This window comes from Giraffa tippelskirchi, chromosome 2, assembly GCF_054371585.1.
Source record: "Giraffa tippelskirchi isolate mGirTip1 chromosome 2, T2T-mGirTip1v1.2.pri, whole genome shotgun sequence".
Taxonomy (NCBI): domain Eukaryota; kingdom Metazoa; phylum Chordata; class Mammalia; order Artiodactyla; family Giraffidae; genus Giraffa; species Giraffa tippelskirchi.
Window position 1 is genome coordinate 63,201,612 of NC_137276.1, and position 21,293 is coordinate 63,222,904.

Sequence of the window (21,293 nt, forward strand, 5' to 3'; positions counted from 1 at the left end):
AAATAGGTGCTCATGAAAAGTTAATAATTTATGTCATAAGGCTGTGTGATTAATAATTGCCAGTTAAGTGGCAGACCCAGCAAGTTGAGTTCAAAGGAGATAGGGATGAGTCTATATTTGAGTGGTCTAGCAAAGGTTAATACAGGAGGAAAGAGCTTTGAGTATGGGTAGGGACCATAAGCAGAAGATTGGGACCGTTTATTTGTGCATCATTTATTGAATACCTCTTTGTACCAGACATTATAGTAGGCTTTAGGGATACAGATTGAATTAGATATATTAAGTAAGATAGATTTTCTTGGAGGCAGTCTAGTAGAGGAGACACTATTGCAAATAAATAATATAATGAATTAGGTACAAAGTGCTATTGGAGCTGTATGTAGGGAATTGACTCTTACTTGGAGAGAAAGCTTCACTGAAAGGATTATGTTTTGAGGGGAGCCTTAAAGGATGAGTAGAATTTCTCCAGATATTAAGGTGGGACTGAGATAGAGAAAATATTTTCTAGTAGAGAAAACAGCAGTAAAAAGGCATGGAGTTTGAAAAAAGCATGGAATGTGTGACAGTATTGTGTAAAGTTCTTGGCAAAGAGTAGTAGATGAGGTTGAAAAGGTTTTTGCACACCAAGTTGAGGACCTGAAACTTAGAGAGTATAGCCTCTGAATGATTAAGAACATTGGATGATGAAGACTGCCTGGGTTTGAATTAAGACTGCCTAGTTCTGCCTTGATCGTTTCATTGAGGACAAGATGCTGAGTATCCCCAGCCCTCAATTTTCTCATCTGCAAAATACAGTTAATAAAGTTATGGGATTTTTGAAGGATTAACAGAGACAATTCATGAAAATTTGTACCAAGGTGCCTGGCCTGACATATTATTGAAAGTTTTAAAGTAGAGGGATGACTCAATGTTTTGGTTTTTGACAGCTAACATGATATTGTTGATAAGTGATTACTGATTAAAATGGAAGAGACTAAAATCAGGGTGTCAGAAGGTTAATGGAGTAGTCCAAGTGTAGAATGACTACGGCATGGATGAATTATGAGAAAGAGAAAAACCAAATATGACACAAATCCTGAGTAATATTAGGAAGTAGATATACAGGAGCAATGACTGGGTGTGGGAATGAAAGAGATAGAAGAGCAAACTTTTTTTTTTGGAAAACAGTAATGAAACTCATTTTGCTTTAGTGATTGTTTAAATTGAGCAGTTGTAGTTAGAGGCAGAGATTGGAGTGATAGGTAAGAGACTGGGGATGGTTAAGAAGGACTTTGAAAAATAAGTTTCAGACTTCTGTCTCCTTTATTCATTAGTCCTTTTCGGACTAAACAATAAAAGTTAGAAAAGAAATTACGGTGGAAACCACCCCAGTATTTTGAGTAGATTTATTTAGCTGTGCTTTGTACAATAAAGGGGGAGGAAAAGTAGAGCTTAGATTTTTCTAGTACACAAAGTGATAAGAACTTGAACTAGCATTGCAGCAATGGAGATTAAAAAAAAGAGAAAATTTAAAATAGAACTTAGAGTCCAGAAAGAGAACAGTGACATCAGAATTTTAAATCTGAGTGACAGAGAATGATGGTATCATAACAAAAATAAGCCAGGAAGGAGAAACTAATTTTTGAGGGAAGGGTATTGTGTTCAAAGAACCACCACAAATTAAAAGGAATTCAAGGGATACCTAGAAAGTTTGAAGACAGTGCTGTAGGATTTATTGAACCTTTCCTTAAAGCAGTGGCTATGCATGCTTCTACCCCTGGCAGCTGGGTGGGTTATACTGTTTTTTTTCCTGATCGGGAGACTTTTGATGACTCTTTTAGTCAGAAGAGCATTGTTGCCGTGTTGGTATAAGACGACGCCGTGTTGGTATAAGACAAGTGGTACTGGAGTAGCATTCTGAAGACCTCAGTTTCAATCATGACTCTACCCCTTACTAGTTGAAACACCTTGAGAGAGCCATTAACTTGTCTGAACCTGTTATCCTCTCTGTGAAATTGAGATAAAATTGCCCTACCAAACTCATAGGATGTCTCCGAGAATCATAGGATTATGTATATGAAAGCATTTTGTAAACTGTAAACAAAGCACTAGAAATATATTGTCATTGCTATATAAATTAGTGTAAGGATAAGTAATTTAGAAACTGTAATTAATGTTTCATTAATTCAGTAAATGTTCATTAGTACCTATGTTCTAATCACTAGGTATATAGCGATGAAAGACAGCTTGCTCCCTTTCAAGGAGTTCATAAGCTTGAGGGGGAAACAAGGTAGTTACAGTACAACTGATAGGCACCACACTGTAGGTGTGCATCAGATGCTTTGCCATGAAACTGCAAAAGAGTGGGCACCATTAACCTAGACAAAGAACAGGAAAAATTTTCAAGAATTGGAACACTAATATGAAGTTTAAGGACAAAGAGAAATTAGACAAAATGTGGAAATAGTGTACCCATAAATAATAGGGAATGCAGTGTACAGAGGTTTTTGTGAATGATGTAGTTTTAAAAATGAAAATAACATCTGAAGTATAGTATGTGTCTGGAATATGAGTTAGTCGCAAAAGATGGAGGTTGGAAATGTAGGCAAGGGTCAGATTAGAAGGGATCTTGTAGACATGTTAAAGTACAGAATTTGGATTTTATGTGATGCATCCAGTCTTGCAACAGGAGGATGTTGAGATCTGAATTTTAAAAAGAGTATTCTGAGTTATTGTGAAACCTGGGCAAAATTGAAAAGATTTTTGTAATTTTAGGGAAAAAAAGTTCTTATTCAGTGTCTTAGGACCAAAGGGATGAAACCAGATCAGAGAATTATCTAGGACCTATTTATTGGCTGTGTTAGGGTGAGGAAGAAAAAGACTTTTAGGATAATTTTCAGATAAATAACTATATTGGTGATAGTTCAGAGGGAAAGTTCATGCATTAAGTTTTGGCTGTATTAAGTTTAAGATACTTATGGAACATCCAAGTGGAGATATTTAATAGTTTAATAGGGATTTGGAGTTTAGTGGCACAGTCTGGACTGAGTAATCTATCTGGGAGTCCACAAAATATAGATTTTGGTTGAAGCCATAGTTATGAATGAGAGGAGTATAATATGAGGGCCAAGGACAGAATCCTCAGCCACACTGTCATAGGATTGGGAAAAGGACTAGAAGTTCATGAGATAGGCTAATCAGGTATGACCAGAAAATTAAGAGAAAAACCAGGTGAGTGATTTCAAGAACCCAAGAGAGAGTTATAAGGTGAAGGAATAGAGCAGAAGCCAGATAAATGTGTGTTGAGGAAAGAAGACAAAAAGTGAAAAAATGAAGGTATCCACTGTAGATTACTCTTTTTAAGAAGCTTAGTTGTAAAATATGGGATATATTTGGCAGAAACAGGGATGAGGAGTAAGGGAAAATTACTTGTTGAGGTTGTTTTTAAGATCATAGAGAATTGGGTACAGTCTTCCCTTGGTATTTGTGGGGATTTGGTTCCAGGATACCCCTCCCTCTTCCAAAATCAGTGGATGCTCAAATCCCTTATATAAAATGGTTTAATATTTGGATATAGCCTATCTGTATCCTCTCATTTACTTTAAATCATCTCTAAATTACTTATAATACCTAGTAGTACAGTGTAAATGCTATGTAAATAGTTGCCAGAGAGGCAAATTCAATATTCTCTTCTTGGAATTTTATTTTAAAAATATTTTTATTTTAAAAATATTTTCTATCTGTAGTTGGTTGAATCCTCACATGCCACCCTGTCATTTTGGAGGGCTGGCTGTATGTTTATCTGCTCAAAGGGAAGACCCTATGGAGAGCTGGAGGCAGAAAAAACAGAATAGGGGCGTGGGTGGGAAGGGTGACTGAAGTGAAGATGTTGGGGGTGGGTTGGGATTCAAAGCACTGTAGAATGTTTAGTTTTGGGTGGGAGGAATCCTCTTCCTTGAGATAGGAAGAAATGTAAAGATGGATACTGGTATAGATGTAGATGGAGAGGAGCAGAAAAATGAGATTTGGTCTGAAGGTCTCGATTTTCTCTGAAAAAGATGCAAAGTTGATTACTGAGTAAGAGAGAAATTAAGTTTAGGGTTCAAGGAAGAGGTGACCATTTGAAATCTCCACTGAGGAGAATGGGAGAGAGCACAGACAAGGATGTTTAATTGGATTGCTGGCAAGTGCCAATGACCAACAAAGTTGGAGACCATTAATTTGTAGTAGCACCGAACTGTTTTGATGATTTTTTACTTAATGTCCAACTTAAGAAACTAGATCATCCAAGAATTGGAGTTTTATAAGTAGAAATACAAAAGCACAAAACAATTCAGAATGTTGTTTAAAAAGTGGGTGGCTGATGGAATAGCTTCAAAATTACAGGAAGCAAAGGTTTCCAGAAGTAGTTGATTAGGGAAGGTGTCCAGGTTCTTGATATAACTGGAGAACAAATAGAGAAAAGGGAGTGAATCTGAAAGCATTAGAGATTTTGGTCATAGAGTAAGAGATTGGAGTTCAGGATTTCAGAGGGAGAGCAGAAATTATGGGCAAGGCTGGGAAAGTTGAAGTGGAGTGGAGCTCAGAACCTCTCATTTCTTGGGTTTACATAGGTCATACTCAGGGACATTGATGATGGTGGTGCTTAGAGAGGAGAAGGCTTTTGAACTATGAACCTGAGTTTCATGTGAGAGTTGACCAGAAGTGTAGTAGATGGCTAGGACAAGAATAAACTAGCCAGAAGACATGAACCTCAAAGGAGGCAGCATTTTCTTCTTCACAAGAGTGATGATGTTAGATGTGGAAATGGAGAGCTAAAAGACTGTAGCCTTTTCTGCTCAGAGTGGTGGGAATTCTGGAGGCTGCAATGAAGAGGATTGGGAGGGAGGAGAACAGCCTGAGGATGTTCTTATTCAGTCGTTGAGTCCTGTCTGACTCTTTGCAACCCCATGAACTGCAGCATGCCAGGCTTCCCTGTCCTTCACTATCTCCCGGAGTTTGCTCTTACTCATGGTGTGAATAAAAGAAATACAGAGAAAAAAATCAAGAGGAACTTATTTTGGACAGTTGCGAGTAATGGCAGTGATGAAAAGCCCAGACATCTGAATGCTACTTTGGAGTAGAGTTTTCAGGTGGCACAGGCTGTGCCCCACATAGTGTGGGAGGTCTCACTGGGCTGATAGCTTGCAGTCTTTGCTTAGGGTTGGGCAGCAGGGAAAAGCTCTGCTGTTTATTGACCATTCATATTGTATGTACATACACTTATGTGCTGGTTTTTCCCTATCTAAAACTTAGAAGAGTTGGAAAACAGGAATAGTTGGCTGAAGATGAATTAGAAATGTAAAAAACCAATTAAAAACCTAAAATTAGATGGAAATGCTTTAAAAGTACCTTAGGAGTTGCAAAATCATAGTAGTTGAGAATATTAATTTCTCAATTAATAACAGATTCAACCCTCTATTGACCAGCAGTGTCAGTAATTAATTCCCTATTAGGCCAAATTCTATTTGGTCAGTTTTCTTTTGCTTAGTTAGATCACCTGCTATGGCTCCTTTTTCCACCTGCCAAAGAGCACAATGCCTTTTTGCCTCTTATTTTCTTATTTACTGATATATTAAAACATTCTTCCAAAACTTTCTACTCTCCCATTTCAGTGTTGTGTTTAGTTTTCATCTGCTTTTGTCTGTGGTGACATTTCTTCACCCCCTACCTGCCCATTCCTTAAAAGGTATTGCAGCTGTTGTTGAAATTTAAAAGTATGCCTTGAATTGAAAAAGAAATGGAAAACATAGGTCTGGGGGCAGTGTATATTTTTTTTCCCCCAAATGAATAAGACATTCTGACTCTTGGTTAAAGAGGAGCAGTACCTTGGTGTGATTTGCAGTGGGGCATCACAGTGTGCATGAAAACATGCAGTACCACAGGTGATTGGCTGATGTAGGGGAAGATCTCCCACATAGGTTTTTAGGAAGTTCTGTATTTTGAACAAAGTTCAGCTATTCGTGGAATTATGTTGTTGATTATTAGGAATTATGCATAATCTGGAATGCAACATCTTAAACAGTATCTCTTTTCCTGAGTAGAGGAAAAATTCTCTTGGCCTGATGAGAAAAATATCCCAGTTTGATCTCAGAAATTTTTATTTAAGAGGTATTTAAACTTTTCATTTTCATAATGTCCCAAGAGTAACTTTTGATTTAGTTAGTAATTGTTAAATTCTGTAGTTTTTAAACAGTTGATTTACTGATAGTGGCAAATTTGGTTATAGCATATAGTATAATGGTCTGTTTAATCTTTGGTTGAAGAAAAACATATATTAATAAAGGTTTTTATTTTATTAGAATCTGACATAGCTATATTTGGGTGACCCCATGGACTGTAGCCCACCAGGCTCCTCTATCCATGGGGATTCTCCAGGCGAGAAATAACTGGAGTGGGTTGCCATGCACTTCTCCAGGGGATCTTCGCAACCCAGGGATCGAACCTGGGTCTCCTGCATTGCAGGTGGATTCTTTACCATCTGAGCCACCAGGGAAGCCCTATTTGGGGGAGCAAAATGTACTTTAATGCATTGTTCTAGATACAGTAAAAAATAATGGGAATAAATGTGTTCTAAAGAAGGGGGGGAAAGCAAGTTTTGTTTTACTATCAAAAAAAGGTAAAAGCTAGAGGGATTGATGATTTCAAAGTCTTTTAGAAATGGTTTATATGCCTCTGCTTTTGTTCTTATTTCACTTCTAAGAACTGAGCTCTTCCTAAATTTTTTTTCTGCTATGAGAATGTGGTTATTTATTATTCTTTCCTAGGTAATTGATAAAACTCTAACACAGTCCCCTGTTTTTAGTTAAAGTTGAACTGTGAAGAAGCAGTTTAACCTATACTTTTCCAGTCTTCTGTATAATAATTGATAATCACAACGATGGTCAGGAAGATACCGTGTACTGTATGCCTATACACAAATTGAGTTTTTTTCTTTAAAAATTTATTTCAGAAAAGAGAGAAATACATTTGGGTCTATATGTAGACTACATTCTTACTATAAATTTCTTTCTTTTTTTTGAAAAACAAAATACTATTTGGTAAAAAGCCTAAAGCTGCTGCAACCCAAGCTGATTTTGAATGCATGAAGAGGTCATTTGTTGGATTCAGTTAAAAAGGAATAAAAAATTTTAACAGATATATAATAACTTTTCCTAGGTACATGACCTTAAGGTAAATGCCATTGAAAATGGACTTTCATGTTCTCTATTCCACTTAAAAGATTTCAGTTTAAAACAATGCAGTTGGTAAATACTTGTGGAAATCATAAATATATGCTACAGGAGTAAAAAGGCCAACAGTTTCAGTAGTTAGATGGAAATTGTGTTGTAGGATAAATTTGCAGCAATAGCATTGAACATGTATTTAAAAAGTGCTGTGCTGCTACTGCTGGTAAGTCGCTTCAGTCGTGTCTGACTCTGTGCGACCCCATAGACGGCAGCCCATCAGGCTCCGCCGTCCTTGGGATTCTCCAGGCAAGAATACTGGAGTGGATTGCCATTTCCTTCTCCAGTGCATGAAAGGGAAAAGTGAAAGTGAAGTCGCTCAGCCGTGTCCGACTCTTAGCGACCCCATGGACTGTAGCCTACCAGGCTCCTCCGTCCATGGGATTTTCCAGGCAAGAGTACTGGAGTAGGGTGCCATTGCCTTCTCCGAAAAAGTGCTGTATCTTAACTTAAATGGAAGTGAGGATGATTTGCTTATAAAAGTATTTTAGATGACAAAAAATGAAACCAATGGTAAGGAATGCACTGATGTCAAAAATGTGTAAAGATTTTGAATGAAACTGTTATGTGAAAAATGAAGGTAAGAAAAAAAGCAGAATTTAAAAGTTATCATTTATTAGTATTATTTTAAATATATATGTGCATCTGAATTAATTTAAATCTGTAAGTAAATGTTTGGCTGTTTTAATCTGTATTCCTAGAAATTTCTGGGCTTCCCTGATAGCTCAGCTGATAAAGAATCCTCCTGCAATGCAGGAGACCCTGGTTCGATTTCCTGGGTCGGGAAGTTCCCCTGGAGAAAGGATAGGCTACCCTCTCCAGTATTCATGGGCTTCCCTAGTGGCTCAGACCGTAAAGGATCCGCCTGCAGTGCAGGAGATCTGGATTCAATACCTGCGCTGAGAAGATCCGTTGGAGGAGGCATGGCAGCCCACTCCAGTATGCTTGCCTGGAGAATCCCCGTGGACAGAGGAACCTGGGAGGCTACAGTATGGGGTCGCAGAGTCAGACACAACTGAGTGTCTAAACACAGCCCAGAAATTTCTGCTCAAGTTGGCCAGCAGGCATTGTTTTATATATTTTTATTAGGAAGTTGGTCAGTCGCCTTATATTTGGGATTTCTATTTATGCTATTATGGTATTAAGTTATATTTATTATACTTCATTTAAGATGAAGAGTGTATAATATGTTTTGAGAGTTCTGTCAAAAATTGTTTTGGCTTAAAGATAAAGCTTTAGTTATCCTGAAAAAACTTTTAATTTTGTGAGACAATTCATTTCTCTAATAATTCTCATGTTGTTATGTATAGATTATTTTAAAAAGAAGTATAATTTGATTTCTCTTTTTAAAAAAGCTTTTAAAAGTTAATACCTTTATCTAGTAAATGAAGAAACAAAACAAAAGCTTCAGCTTTTCAGTTTTGACTCTTACTTACCTAGATCCATTGATTAGTTTTTATGTTAATATATTAATAGTGATTTATTTTTTTATTAATTAAAATTGCAGCTGTTCCTTTCCCCCCAACACATCGCTTGACATCTGAAGAAGTATTTGATATGGATGGGATACCCAGGGTTGATGTTCTGAAGAACCACTTAGTAAAAGAAGGTCGGGTAGATGAAGAAATTGCACTTAGAATTATCAATGAGGGTGCTGCCATTCTTCGGAGAGAGAAAACCATGATAGAAGTAGAGGCTCCAATTACAGGTACACTTATTTATGTTTGGGATATTATTTTTTTTACTATACCATTATTTACTTACCTAATTATAAAACTGTTTCTTCTTCATTCATATTGTATACTAAATTAGTATTACATGGACATTATCTTGAATTTCCAGATTATTTCCTATAACTTTTGAAAGTTTTTGCCTGTTTTCAATGAAGAAACATGATCCTAAATAATCTGAGTGCAGAAGTTAGTCTAATATGCTTTTATGAAGGTTTCATCAGTTGAGTTGGCCATCATTGAATTTGATTCAACAAATACTTACTTACTTTGCTTTCAGTCATCAGGGGCAAATACCTCAATGTCATATCAGATACCAAAAATGATCATTTAGAAGTCATCAGAAAGTATGGAGTTAGAATGGATATTTTACTGCCACCAGTATAATTTTGTCATCCTAAGATGTGCATGCTTGACTTCCTAAAGAAGAGTTTTATAAATTTAGATGAAAATTTTGTCACTTACTACAAATTTTAATACTCTTGTTATATCTTGTTCTAGATCTTGAGCACATGAACAGTTGGGTACACATTATCCCTGTCATGACTCTTCATAGATTGCTTCCATCTTAGACCTTTCTTGATAGAATTTTATACTCTCTCTTATGTAAATGAAATTAGAATTTAAGTAAAATTTGTTACTTTAGAGTTTTTTTTTTCATATCTAATAATCTTCTTGTTTCAGTGTGTGGTGACATCCATGGCCAATTTTTTGATCTGATGAAACTTTTTGAAGTAGGAGGATCACCTGCTAATACACGATACCTTTTTCTTGGTGATTATGTGGACAGAGGTTATTTTAGTATAGAGGTAATAATCATATACTGTCATTTGATTTGCTTATAAGTGTTATCATAGATGATTTCCATTACTTCCTAATAAAATAAGTTCCTTAAGTTACCTGTATTGGGTTCTTTTTAATACCTCTGCATATTCTGGTTTTTAGGTAAAGCTGTTATTTATTACGCTTTTGTCTTTCAAACTAGTCTCTTAATTTTTTGTGTTACTGTAATTACCATTTCCCAGTGGAAATTATAAGCAAAATGAGGGGCCTTTATTGCCCTGTTATCTAGTGGCCCTAAAGAGCTAATGCTATCTGTCTCTCTTGCCCTTAAAGGCATTCAGCCATGCAAAAAATAAAAAGATTAATTGTATTTTTCTGATTAAATAAAATAGAATGCTTTTATCACTTAAACTCTAGTGCTTCTGTCTTTCCTCCTGTAGCTATTAAGACCCAAGTATATCATATGGAATGTTTATGTATGCTGAAAGTATTAATCTGCTTTAAAAAACTTGAGAGGCATTAAAATGACCTGTTTATTATCACTTAATAGTAGATTGTTCTTTTTGCTCCTTTTACTTTTCTAATTATAAAAATTAAAATAAGATATAGAACAATTTCTATTTTCTAATATATGCGTTTCTTTCCTTTTTTGAAATGAAAATGGACTCCTGTTATAATGTTCTGTAACTTCCTTTTTGTATTAATTCCTATGCTCTGATGTCATGCCAGTTCAATTATTAATTTACAGCATCATTTTTAATAGCTGCATTGTATTCTGTCGACTAAACAAGTCACGGTCAATTTAATCAATTCTTATTGTTAGGCATTTAAGATGTTCCCAGTTTTTTGCCATTGCAATTTTTGCTTCAGTGGACCATATTATTTATACGTCTTTATATACTTGCCCAGTTATTTCTGTAGGACAAATTCTTAGAGGTTAAATTGTTGAGTAGAAGCTCCACAAATAGATAGATGTGTTAGCATTAATGTGTTTCAAGCATATTCTAAGCAGTTAACATACTTGATTAATTTTTACAACAAAGTTATGAGGTAAGTACTGTTATTTTATCGAGGAGCCTGAGACTTGGAAAGGTTAAATAACTTGCCCAAGGTCATATTGTTAGTAAGTGGTGGAGCTAGGCGGTTTGAGCCTGTGCTTTTAGCCATGTCCTCCACTAGATATTGAAACCTTACCTGATGAATTTCTATGCCAGTTACTGTTGTTTATATCTGCTCTAGTGTTTTCCAATTCCGGTCTGACGTATGCTAGGATCCTTAGTAGGAAAGGGAGCTCAAGGCTCTGTCCATCCAAATTCCCTTGGGAATTTTATTATCCTGAGTTCTTTCTTTTCAAAGTGTCATCATCAGCCCTTCTCAGTCTTCCTTTGGAGCCTTCAGGAAAGCTAGAAATTGGCCCTTCTTGGTAGAAAGATTGGGGCCTTTGACAGAAACAATAGAACAATTTTAGGAAGCTTAGTTGGTAACTGAGCGTTTGGTATTAGAGGATTTTGTAGCAGACTTTTTTTTTTAATGAGACTTTTTTTAAGGGTTGTTTTTTTTTTTTGATGTGGATCAGTTTTAAAGTCTTTATTGAATTTGTTATACTTTTGTTTTTGTTTTCTGTTTGGTTTTTTTGACACATGGGATCTTAGCTCCCCCATCAGGGACTGAACCACCATCCCCTGCACTGAAAGGTGAAGTCTTAACCACTGGACCACCAGGGAAGTCCCTGTAGCTGACTATTTTAGTTCATTTTATTGTTGGAAAGTAATAAAGAATCAGAATAAGTGAAAAGGGCAGATATTTATTAAGTTCTTACCAGGCTTAATTATTTTTTTTTCTTGTGAATAAAATGAAGATGTGAGTAGTTAACACATTTCAGTATAACTTAACTTGTTTAAAACAGTTTGTGGGAATTACCTGGCAGTCCAGTGGTTAGGACTCCACCCTTTCACTGCCAGGTTCGATCCCTAATCAGGGAACCAAGACCTGCAAGCTAGGCAGTGCAGCCAAAAAAATTAATAGAATTTGTATTTTCTTTTTGTATGTGATCATGTAAACCAAACTTATTTACAATATAAAATAGTCTTTCCTTTTTTTAAACCAAATAAGTAAAATGTGAGTCTGTTTCTTACGTTAGGTGTATTTAGAGAAAAATAGCTGCTGTTCTAATATTCTTTTTATTTAAAATTGCACTGTCTTTGAATCATTTCAAATAATCACCTAATTATATAAGGCAACATTCATAGACAACAAAGTAAACATAAAACATGACTTTTCTCTTCATTAGGCAGCATGGCATAATGCTTAAGATCAGAGGATTAGAATCCTATCTCCATTACTTAGAGGTTTTGTGATTTTGGACAAGTTACTTAAGCTCTTTGCTTCTGTTTCCTCATTTGTAAAACAGATAATATTGCATACTTCATAGGGTTGTTTGAGGAATAATTAGTGCTTGGCATATTATGAATACTCAGTAAATGTTAGCTGCTATTATTTTTGACATTGTTACTGTTTTATTTATTGGCATACCTAAGGAGGAGACCAATCTGCTAATTGTTTTTACAGCAAACAATTTGTAAATCTAAAGTAATTAAATTATTTGACTTATTTATTCAACAAATATTTACTGCTCTTCTACTACTTGCTAGGTACTTTTCTGAGTGCTAAATCAGGCGTGAATAAGACAACAAAAGTCCCTAATTTCATGGAGCTTATGTTTTAGTAAGGGACAAAGAGAAAAAGATAATAAAAAAATGATGAAGAGTAAATAGAAATTATAAGGGTAATGGGGTTAGAGGAAATGAAACAAAGATCAAACAGCTTAGTTAAACAAAAATATAAGATTAATTCACTGGAAACATTTTCTTTTGTAGTGTGTGTTATATTTATGGGTCCTGAAGATTCTATATCCAAGTACATTATTTCTTCTGAGAGGCAACCATGAATGCAGACACCTTACTGAATATTTTACCTTTAAGCAGGAATGTGAGTACTGCCATGAGAACTATTTTCACTTCCTCAGGGTTCTTTTGGAGTGATGTGGGTAGTAAGAGCTTGAAGATTTTACAGTGCAACATGTAAGAACAGATTTTGTGTCCAAACATGTAAAGCTTTCAGGAAGATTGTCCAGAGTTCTCTAGTGTTTAATATTATTCAGATGTTTTCATTTCAATATTTCCTATTGAATTTGATTTTTACATATGTACTTAGGAACAGTTTTGAGCTCTGTGTATAGTTTTAATTTTAGTATGATTTTTTCTAACAGGAAGAATATGAACCAAGTGATAAGAAATGTTGCATTGGAGATTTCTCTCCACCAATATTGAGACATTCCCATGAACATTCTTAGCAAATTAATCATCCTGTCATCACTGCAGATTGTTTTATTTATTTTTTAATTATGCAGATTGTGTTATGCACACATTGTTGATTAATTGAAGGTCTTAGTCTACAATATTTATCCCATTTCTCTCTTAAATTAACCAGCTATGGTAATCTAATAGCTATAAGCAATCATATAGTATAGAGTAGAGTTTGACCTTTTCTCACATCTCCTAGCTATGTACTTGTAAGTACTCATGGCTGTATTAAGTCTTAGAATTAAGATTTAAAATTAGAAATAACTTCAGAATTACTGAGACGTAAAACATGATGTAATAAAGATCAATATAGTGACAGGTAGTGGCCTAAGTGGCAAACTCTGATACAACTTCAAAGATCAGGTGGGTAACTTAAATGAATATAAGATGAGGCCTGGAAAGTGCATGCTTGACCTCAAAGCAATCAAATTAAAGTTTTTATTAAACTGCAGTGTTGGAAAACAGGTCTGTCATCAGACTACCAGTTTATGACCTCTGATTGCTGAATATAGATCTTCTCATATTTGAATGTTACAATGTTAAGCAGTGAAATAGGAACTGAATTCTTTTTTCTTAGATAAGTAACAAGCCATCAAGCAAAATCCCACTAAAAACATAAAATATCCAGGAATTTAAAAGTATAAAGGAGCAAAGGAATAAGTATGACAGACTTTTAAAAGTAGATGACAGTTTAATTTGGTAGAGTCTTTCTTGTGTTAAGTTCACTTCTTGCTTCACTGCTCGTTTTAAGTGTTCATTGTAGGCTAAAGGAAACCCTCTGGTCCTCCAAAATAGGAATAAGATCTTTTCTTTTTTTAAATTGGATGGACTTTGAGTTTTGTTGTGATGTTATAGTAGTCTTGCCTGTAACAAATAAGTAGTCACTGACTCGTTGAATAAAATAATTAACACTATTTACCTTTAAGTATAGTACTAATTTTGCCTTACTTGGCCTATAAAGGTGAAGAGTTGAGCTACTTTTAGAGGTTTGACTTATTTACTTTTAGTAATATTTTATGACTATCTGCTGCATACACAAAATAAATTTAAAGAGAGCAAATATTTTGTCTTTGTAAGTACAGTAGCATTGCTTATCTTTATCGATTCTTATGGGGTAAGATGCTGGCCTTTTTTTTAAAAAAAAAATTGTTTACTCAGTAAAATTTACTCTTTGAAGGGTTTAGTTCTCAGCTTTAACAAATGATTAAAGCTGTCTACCAACACAGTCACAATACAGAAAAGTATCATCCCATGAATTCCTCCTTGCTGCCTTTTTATACTTACCCCTTTACCAACTCTGAACCCCTAGCTCCCACTTGGCTGTTATCCATCTTTGATTTTTTTGCCTTGGTTTTAATAGTCATTTATGTATGTGCATGTATATATTTTAAATGATTAACAAAGTATGTAGTTTTCAATTACTGAATTTTTTCTTTCTCTAGGTAAAATTAAATATTCAGAAAGAGTCTATGAAGCTTGTATGGAAGCTTTTGATAGCTTGCCTCTTGCTGCACTTTTAAACCAACAGTTTCTTTGTGTTCATGGTGGACTTTCACCAGAAATACACACACTGGATGATATTAGGAGAGTGAGTATATATTTTAGTAACAAGAGTTGATTCCTATTTATAGCATTTTGTTGAGTAGGGACTAGAAGCTTCAAACCTCTCTTCACTGCCAAGATGAGGTAGTGGTAAAAATTAATATACTGATATTTTAAGAAAATATCTTCTAACCATTCAGAACAATGTAGTAGGCACAGTATTCAAAGTTGGTACCACTTTCCTTTGTCCATTCCATTCTCACTTTTGACAAGTTATTTCTGCTCTTTGTTTCTTTTCTTTCTTTCACAGTTAGATAGATTCAAAGAGCCACCTGCATTTGGACCAATGTGTGACTTGTTGTGGTCCGATCCTTCTGAAGATTTTGGAAATGAAAAATCACAGGAACATTTTAGTCACAATACAGTTCGAGGATGTTCTTATTTTTATAAGTAAGGAAAAATATTCAAGCTTAATCACAGTTGTTAAAATAGCATATGCTTTCATTATATAGAAAGTCATTATTTTACTTAATTTTCTCTTTTTCCCCACAGCTATCCAGCAGTGTGTGAATTTTTGCAAAACAATAATTTGTTATCGATTATTAGAGCTCATGAAGCTCAAGATGCAGGGTAAGAATTCTGTTTCCCTGACCCAAATTAACACCTTATATACAAATCAAACTTAGTAACCATGGTTGATGCTTTACGATGCATATTAAGTTATTTGTTTTGCAGCTATAGAATGTACAGAAAAAGTCAAACTACAGGGTTCCCTTCATTAATAACAATTTTTTCGGCACCTAATTACTTAGATGTCTACAATAATAAAGGTAAGATGTTGTTGATAAAAAAATTGTTAAACAACTTAGTATTTTAATTGACTTATTTTTTGAAAATATAGTAGAAAAGGGGCATTGTTTGAAACTGTAACTATCCAAATCTCCTTATTAAAAAGTGTAAGATATAAGGGAGGGGAGAGGACAAGAAATGAAAATCCAAAATGTGAAACTGAAGTCATATGTTACCATTTCACAACTTTGTCACTCACAAAAACTGCCTGTGAAAGAATGTTCTGAGGTAACTCTGTCAAGTAAAAATGCACATGATTTTCTCAAACTCCCCTTTCTTAAATCTTTTCTCTTATAATCAAGAGAATGTTTTCTTATTTGCATAAAGCTGCTGCTGCTCCTTTGACCATTTCATGTATTTGAACTGTGTGGTTGTTTATCATGTTTCTTGTTTTATGTTCACTGATGTAGATTTTCTTTTCTTATTCTCTACTTTTATATCCACTGCCCCATGATGATTTGTAATTGAACCTTTAATTAATTCAATCCGACCTTCTTTCAGGAAGACAGTCTTCCCTTTCCTTTCTTATTACTGCTCTTTCTTCCTTTTTTTTCTTATGTATTTTTAATTTACCTTCTTTTCTAGTGGTTTATGTTCCACCTCCTTCCCTCCAAATTTGCTCTGTCTGTAACAACTGGGTTTCCTTTAACTTGGAACATAATTCATTGAGAGATAATACCAAAGGATCTTAATCTAATTAAGTGTGTGCCAAGGACATTGAAGATGAACTTGAGTATGTTTAGGCAGTTAACATTTTCAGAAGAGGAAATTAAGAAGCCAGCTCCTTTTCTGTCTTGACATGTCAGGAATTCAGTTGACTATGCCATGGTTCCCAAGGTCAGACAGGAGTGGTTGTGCTGGGAGGAAAGAACAGAAGGTTAAAGATTTTTAAAACTACATTTAATGAGGTCATTGCTAAATATGGGTTGTGGTGTGAGTTCAAAAGAAGAGCAAAATGGAGTTTTTGGAAGATTATAGGTGATAGTTAAAAGGTTAAAACATTTACCTGAGATCAGACAGTAGCAGTAGCAGGCTATCAGATAGCTTGGATACAGGGTATACTGTAAGAACTCCATACTATATTAATTACCAAAACAACCATACCATTGACATTAACTGAGTTGGTGGTCTTTAGAAACTATAGTGACTCCAAGGATTATACCAGTGCCAAGATAATCTCTTAAATTATATCTTGTTTTATAAATTTTGAAACTTCTATAAAGATACCTAATGAAGCAAGGCTTCATTTTTAAAGAAAAATATATCTAAGTTTAGACTCCATTCTCCGAATTGATTTGTTACATTTAACTTTGTACCTGTAACCTCCCTTTGTTAGTATTAAAGGGACTAGTGTTCAGTGCTCAGTTGATTACTGCCATACTGGTTGTCCTTTGTCAGTTTAACTCAGGAGATTAAGGGATACTTTTCCTATACTCTGAAAAGAAACTCAACGGTTCAATCTGTCTTGTCAAAATCCAGTGTCTCTTGATAGTGCTGATTCTGTACATAGTGTTAATGATTTGAGTGCTTACATGGTACAGGACATGTTCGTAATGTTTCATTCCATCTTTAGGGCAATTTTCTAGATTCTTTATCTTTCTCTTTTTTTAAACTAAAAGCTTGGTATCAATCCTTAATTTCTGAGGCTAAATTTGAAATACATTTATTTCATGGGAATTTCATCAGAGAAACAAGTGTATTACTTTTGACTCTATATTAGCTAGAATCCCAAATCATGGAATTTAATACATACATTTCAGTGCTTTACATTCAAATGAAAAAAAAGTAAGCACATAACTATTATACTATCTGCCAAACATTTTATACTTTTTTGTACTTTCATGTGAACTATATTCTCTGACCTTAAACTTCTGAGGTAGGCAGGATGAACATTTTAATCCTGTTTTATAAATGAGAAACAGATTAGTTAAATAATTTACTATTACACATCTGGTATATACTGTAGTTTAGATTAGAATCTAGCCCATTAATCCAATGTTCCTTAAAATAATATAACCAGTGAGTGAAATCTTTATCAGGTTAATTTAAGGTATTATTTATATCAACTTATGAAGCTTTAGAAAGATACTTGAAATTGAGATGAATATGTTACCTTTTAGTTTTTCTCTTTGGGTATTTTAATGGAATTTTTTTCTAAATGAAGTGAAATATTTCTTTGTAGTAGTTTCACTTGATTTCTTACAATACATGAAATAAGTACATTCCTACATTCATAAATAAAATGTTCCAAATTGTTTCTTTTTCTTCTCTGTGTTTTTTTTCTCTTGCTTTATTTCCATTAAGCTGTCCTTTTCAGGTTGCCTGCAACTAAAAAGACCCTCTTAAATTCCTCCAACTTTTATGAACTCTTAGACCTAGAAAATTGCTCATTGCTGTTCTGTGTTTCCTCAAAAAAACTGAGTTCTCACAATTTTGGATTTAGTAAACATGCATGTTGAATTATTTGTATTGGATTATAAAGTACAACAAGCATTCTAGAAAGATGGGGAATTTCATTAATAATAACAAGTAAAGATCTGACTATGCTTTACATAAAACTGTGTTGTAAGCAAAAAGTGTATTACTACTAAAAATTAGTTCCTACCTCTCTCTACTACCCTTCATTCCACTCACCCCTTGACTTCCCACCCCTCTTAAAAGATATTTTTTTCTGCTTTTATGTGTTTTAGACTTTTGGAGCTAAAGACAAATTGTTCCATTGACATTCAAACTTATCTTGCAGCTGCTGTATTAAAGTATGAAAATAATGTGATGAATATTCGACAGTTTAACTGTTCTCCACATCCTTACTGGTTGCCCAATTTTATGGATGTTTTCACATGGTCTTTACCTTTTGTTGGAGAAAAAGGTATAATTTTTATTTTTAAAAAATTGTTATATTGTTGTTATATTTATTCCAGTTTACTATTGCAGGCATATACTAGTTGCTAAAGGGAGCTGAAGTCTAGTTTCACTGTGGATACAGCTCTGCTTGTGTCAGTGGGTGTGGATATGAGAGCCTCAAAGATATTTTAGTTAGCTGTTTACAGCCCCCATGTGAGGGTGTCTGGGGGACTGGAAGATTTATAAATAGCCTGATGTTGTCTTCAGCTGTTGGGTTTTCTTTCTTTTTTTCTTTAGCTTAAATCTTTTATGAAGGAATGGAGAGATGGCTTTGCTTTGGAATGGAAGCTTTTGCATATTTTAACATCACTCTTGGGAATGTCATGGCAATTCATGGGAGAATTTAATAGCCTTCATTTGGGGCAGTATTAGTCATTTTGTAGCAGCTCTGTACTGTCAGAAATGATAAAGAGAAATTCAGGTTCTGACCTAATATTTCTTCTCCTATATGGAACAATATGTGTATGTATATAATTTTAGTGGTAATGGTTTCCTGATAATTTGGAGATTCCTATTAGTATGTACTTAATAGGCTTAAAAAAGCATAAATGCTATTTAAGAGGTCTTATTTTTGTTTTTTATTTTAGTTCTGTAGAGTTCTTAAGACTTCGTTACTTTATCACATTCCTTCTTTTTCCGTTTTAGTGTTAATTTTCCCATGAGGCAATACCTCAGTTTCCATATGTGGAATATGAGTATTAGAATACAGATACGATTGTAAAACATTTTGTTCTATATCCCTCTCTATTTTTTCTCACCTCCTCTATGTTACAAAATGTTCCTTTCTGCCTGAGATATGTTACTTCTGCCAAGGCATTTTTGGTTCTGAAATTCAGTTACTACTTAAACTGTATGTTCAACAGGTTTTTTGCAGATTGTCTTTGGGCTTCGTCAGTTACTCCGTAGGTCAACATTAATATGGAGATAGAATTACGCACTTTAGCATTTGAGAAGGGGGCCAGTAAAGGGCTTAGGTGCAAAGGATGCATTACACTTATAACCTTCTATCTTTGGTATATGAGAAATAGTTCAATCATAGCCTCATCAGGCTAAAGGGAACTTAAGAATTCGTCTTGCTTATTCTCTTGCCTCCAGGCTAGACTGTGACACAACTATTTTAATGTAGTATGAGTGGGATGGGGGGTGGGGAAAGTAGGGAAGATAGGTAGGAGGAAAATGGATATTTCTAATTTGATTTTCTGATGGCTCCACTAAAAAGGAAGTAGTTCATTATATCTAATCTAAATGTTTATGCTATGAGTATTCAAACAAAGAGAAGATAATAGGTTTTCTCAACTAATGCACCTGTCAAAAACCAGGGCATCTGATTTTTGCCCTGGTTTTAGATAGAATTTTAGATCTCCTAGTGATCTTAACAATCATGTAGTCTAACTCCTTTTGAGAGATGAAGCAACTTAATCTAGTTTCTGTGGATCTCTCATAAGTGAAAGTGGATTTCTTTCAGTGATCCTGTATTTGAAGTCTGCTACAAAGTGATCTTTTGTTCTTTTTTGCCACTCTACATCATCTTAGCTATTGTGAGGAAGTATTCAAACTATCTGACCATTTTTGTTGTTTTTCTGTGGATCTTCTCTAAATTATTCATATCTTTCTAAAATCAGAATTTCAGATTTGAACATTATACACAAATAGAATTCTAACCAGTATTGAGCACAGTAAGAAAATTTTCTCAAACTCTTTGCATATTTTTCCATTTTAATACACGTTAGCTGTTTAAATAGCCTATTTACTTCTTCATTCTAATGAAAATTTTCTTTTGGTGTGAAAATCTGCAAATGACTCTTCATTGGATTCCACATTGAGAAAACCAGTTTGACTCTGCTCTAGCCCTGGGAAGCAACTAACCTAGCCGGAGGCTTCCTTGGAGGCTGGTTTAATCCCAAAGTTAGATGAAAGTAGTTTTTCAACCTTTTGTGGACTTTTTATTTCATTTTTTAAAAATCTTACGTTATAAAACTTGCAGCATATAAAAGGTAGAGCGAATAATATGATGAATTACTATGTACCAATGAATTACTATGTCAGCTTTGACAGTTATCAAATCATGGCCAATATTGTGTCATTTATATCCCCATCCGCTGCTCCCTGTCCCACACCTCAATTGTTTTGAATCAGATCTCAGCTGTTATTTTTTGTATTTATAAATATTATAGAATGAATCTCAGAGATAAGATTAAAACCCTTTTGAGAATGTGGTGAAAGTTAGAGACTTTTACACCGCCCAGAAAATTTCATGTACGAAATACATGTACAGTCTTTACATACGTAACATTTTGAGGATACTCATAGATCTGAAGCGAATTGGTAATGCCGTCAGGTTTATTGGCCCCAATTTAAGAACCTCTGTTTCAGAGAATCCTGTATGGTGTGATCTACCATAGAAGGTCATATATGTAAGATTTGTTCATTTACCAGATTTTTTTTTTGGAATTAACAGGAGAAAGGAGATTCTATCAGAAAGATTAAAGTAGCATTGAAACTGGGGGTTAAAGAATGTTGGAATTGTGTGGGTAGATGTGAGCAAGACAATTTTAGGAGAAGGTACTTCCCAAGGATGAGTCTGACAGGAAGAAATCATAAGGTCACTGACAAATGTTTAGGAGTTCAATTTGATTAGCAAGTAATGTATGAAAGATGAAGTGAAATGAAATGTTCGTCGCTCAGTCGTGTCCGACTTTTTTGCAACCCCATGGACTATAGCCTGCCAGGCTTCCTTGTCCTTGGGATTCTCCAGGCAAGAATACTGGAGTGGATTGCCATTCCCTTCTCCAGGGGATCTTCCCAACCCAGGGTTTGAACCTGGGTCTCCCACATTGCAGGCAGATTCTTTACCGTCTGAGCCACCAGGGAAGCCTCTT

General features: G+C 34.8%; 1 protein-coding gene across 25 annotated transcripts in view; it reads left to right on the forward strand.

Moving 5' to 3' along the window:
• Nucleotides 1-21,293, forward strand: part of PPP3CB (protein phosphatase 3 catalytic subunit beta) — a 46,022-nt gene that overhangs the window by 4,493 nt on the left and 20,236 nt on the right. For 24 of the 25 annotated variants that reach the window (XR_014075848.1, XR_014075847.1, XR_014075850.1 and 21 more), the window contains exons 2-9: nt 8,752-8,952; nt 9,659-9,783; nt 12,634-12,745; nt 14,562-14,707; nt 14,972-15,111; nt 15,214-15,291; nt 15,397-15,491; nt 18,254-18,379. Coding sequence is in view for 22 of the 25 variants with exons in the window: in XM_081565660.1 (XP_081421786.1) it covers nt 8,752-8,952; nt 9,659-9,783; nt 12,634-12,745; nt 14,562-14,707; nt 14,972-15,111; nt 15,214-15,291; nt 15,397-15,491; nt 18,254-18,379 (1,023 nt within the window). In the remaining 3 variants the exon portion in view is untranslated. The remainder of the gene's footprint in view (nt 1-8,751; nt 8,953-9,658; nt 9,784-12,633; nt 12,746-14,561; nt 14,708-14,971; nt 15,112-15,213; nt 15,292-15,396; nt 15,492-18,253; nt 18,380-21,293) is intronic. The other variant, XM_081565697.1, reaches the window with a different exon arrangement.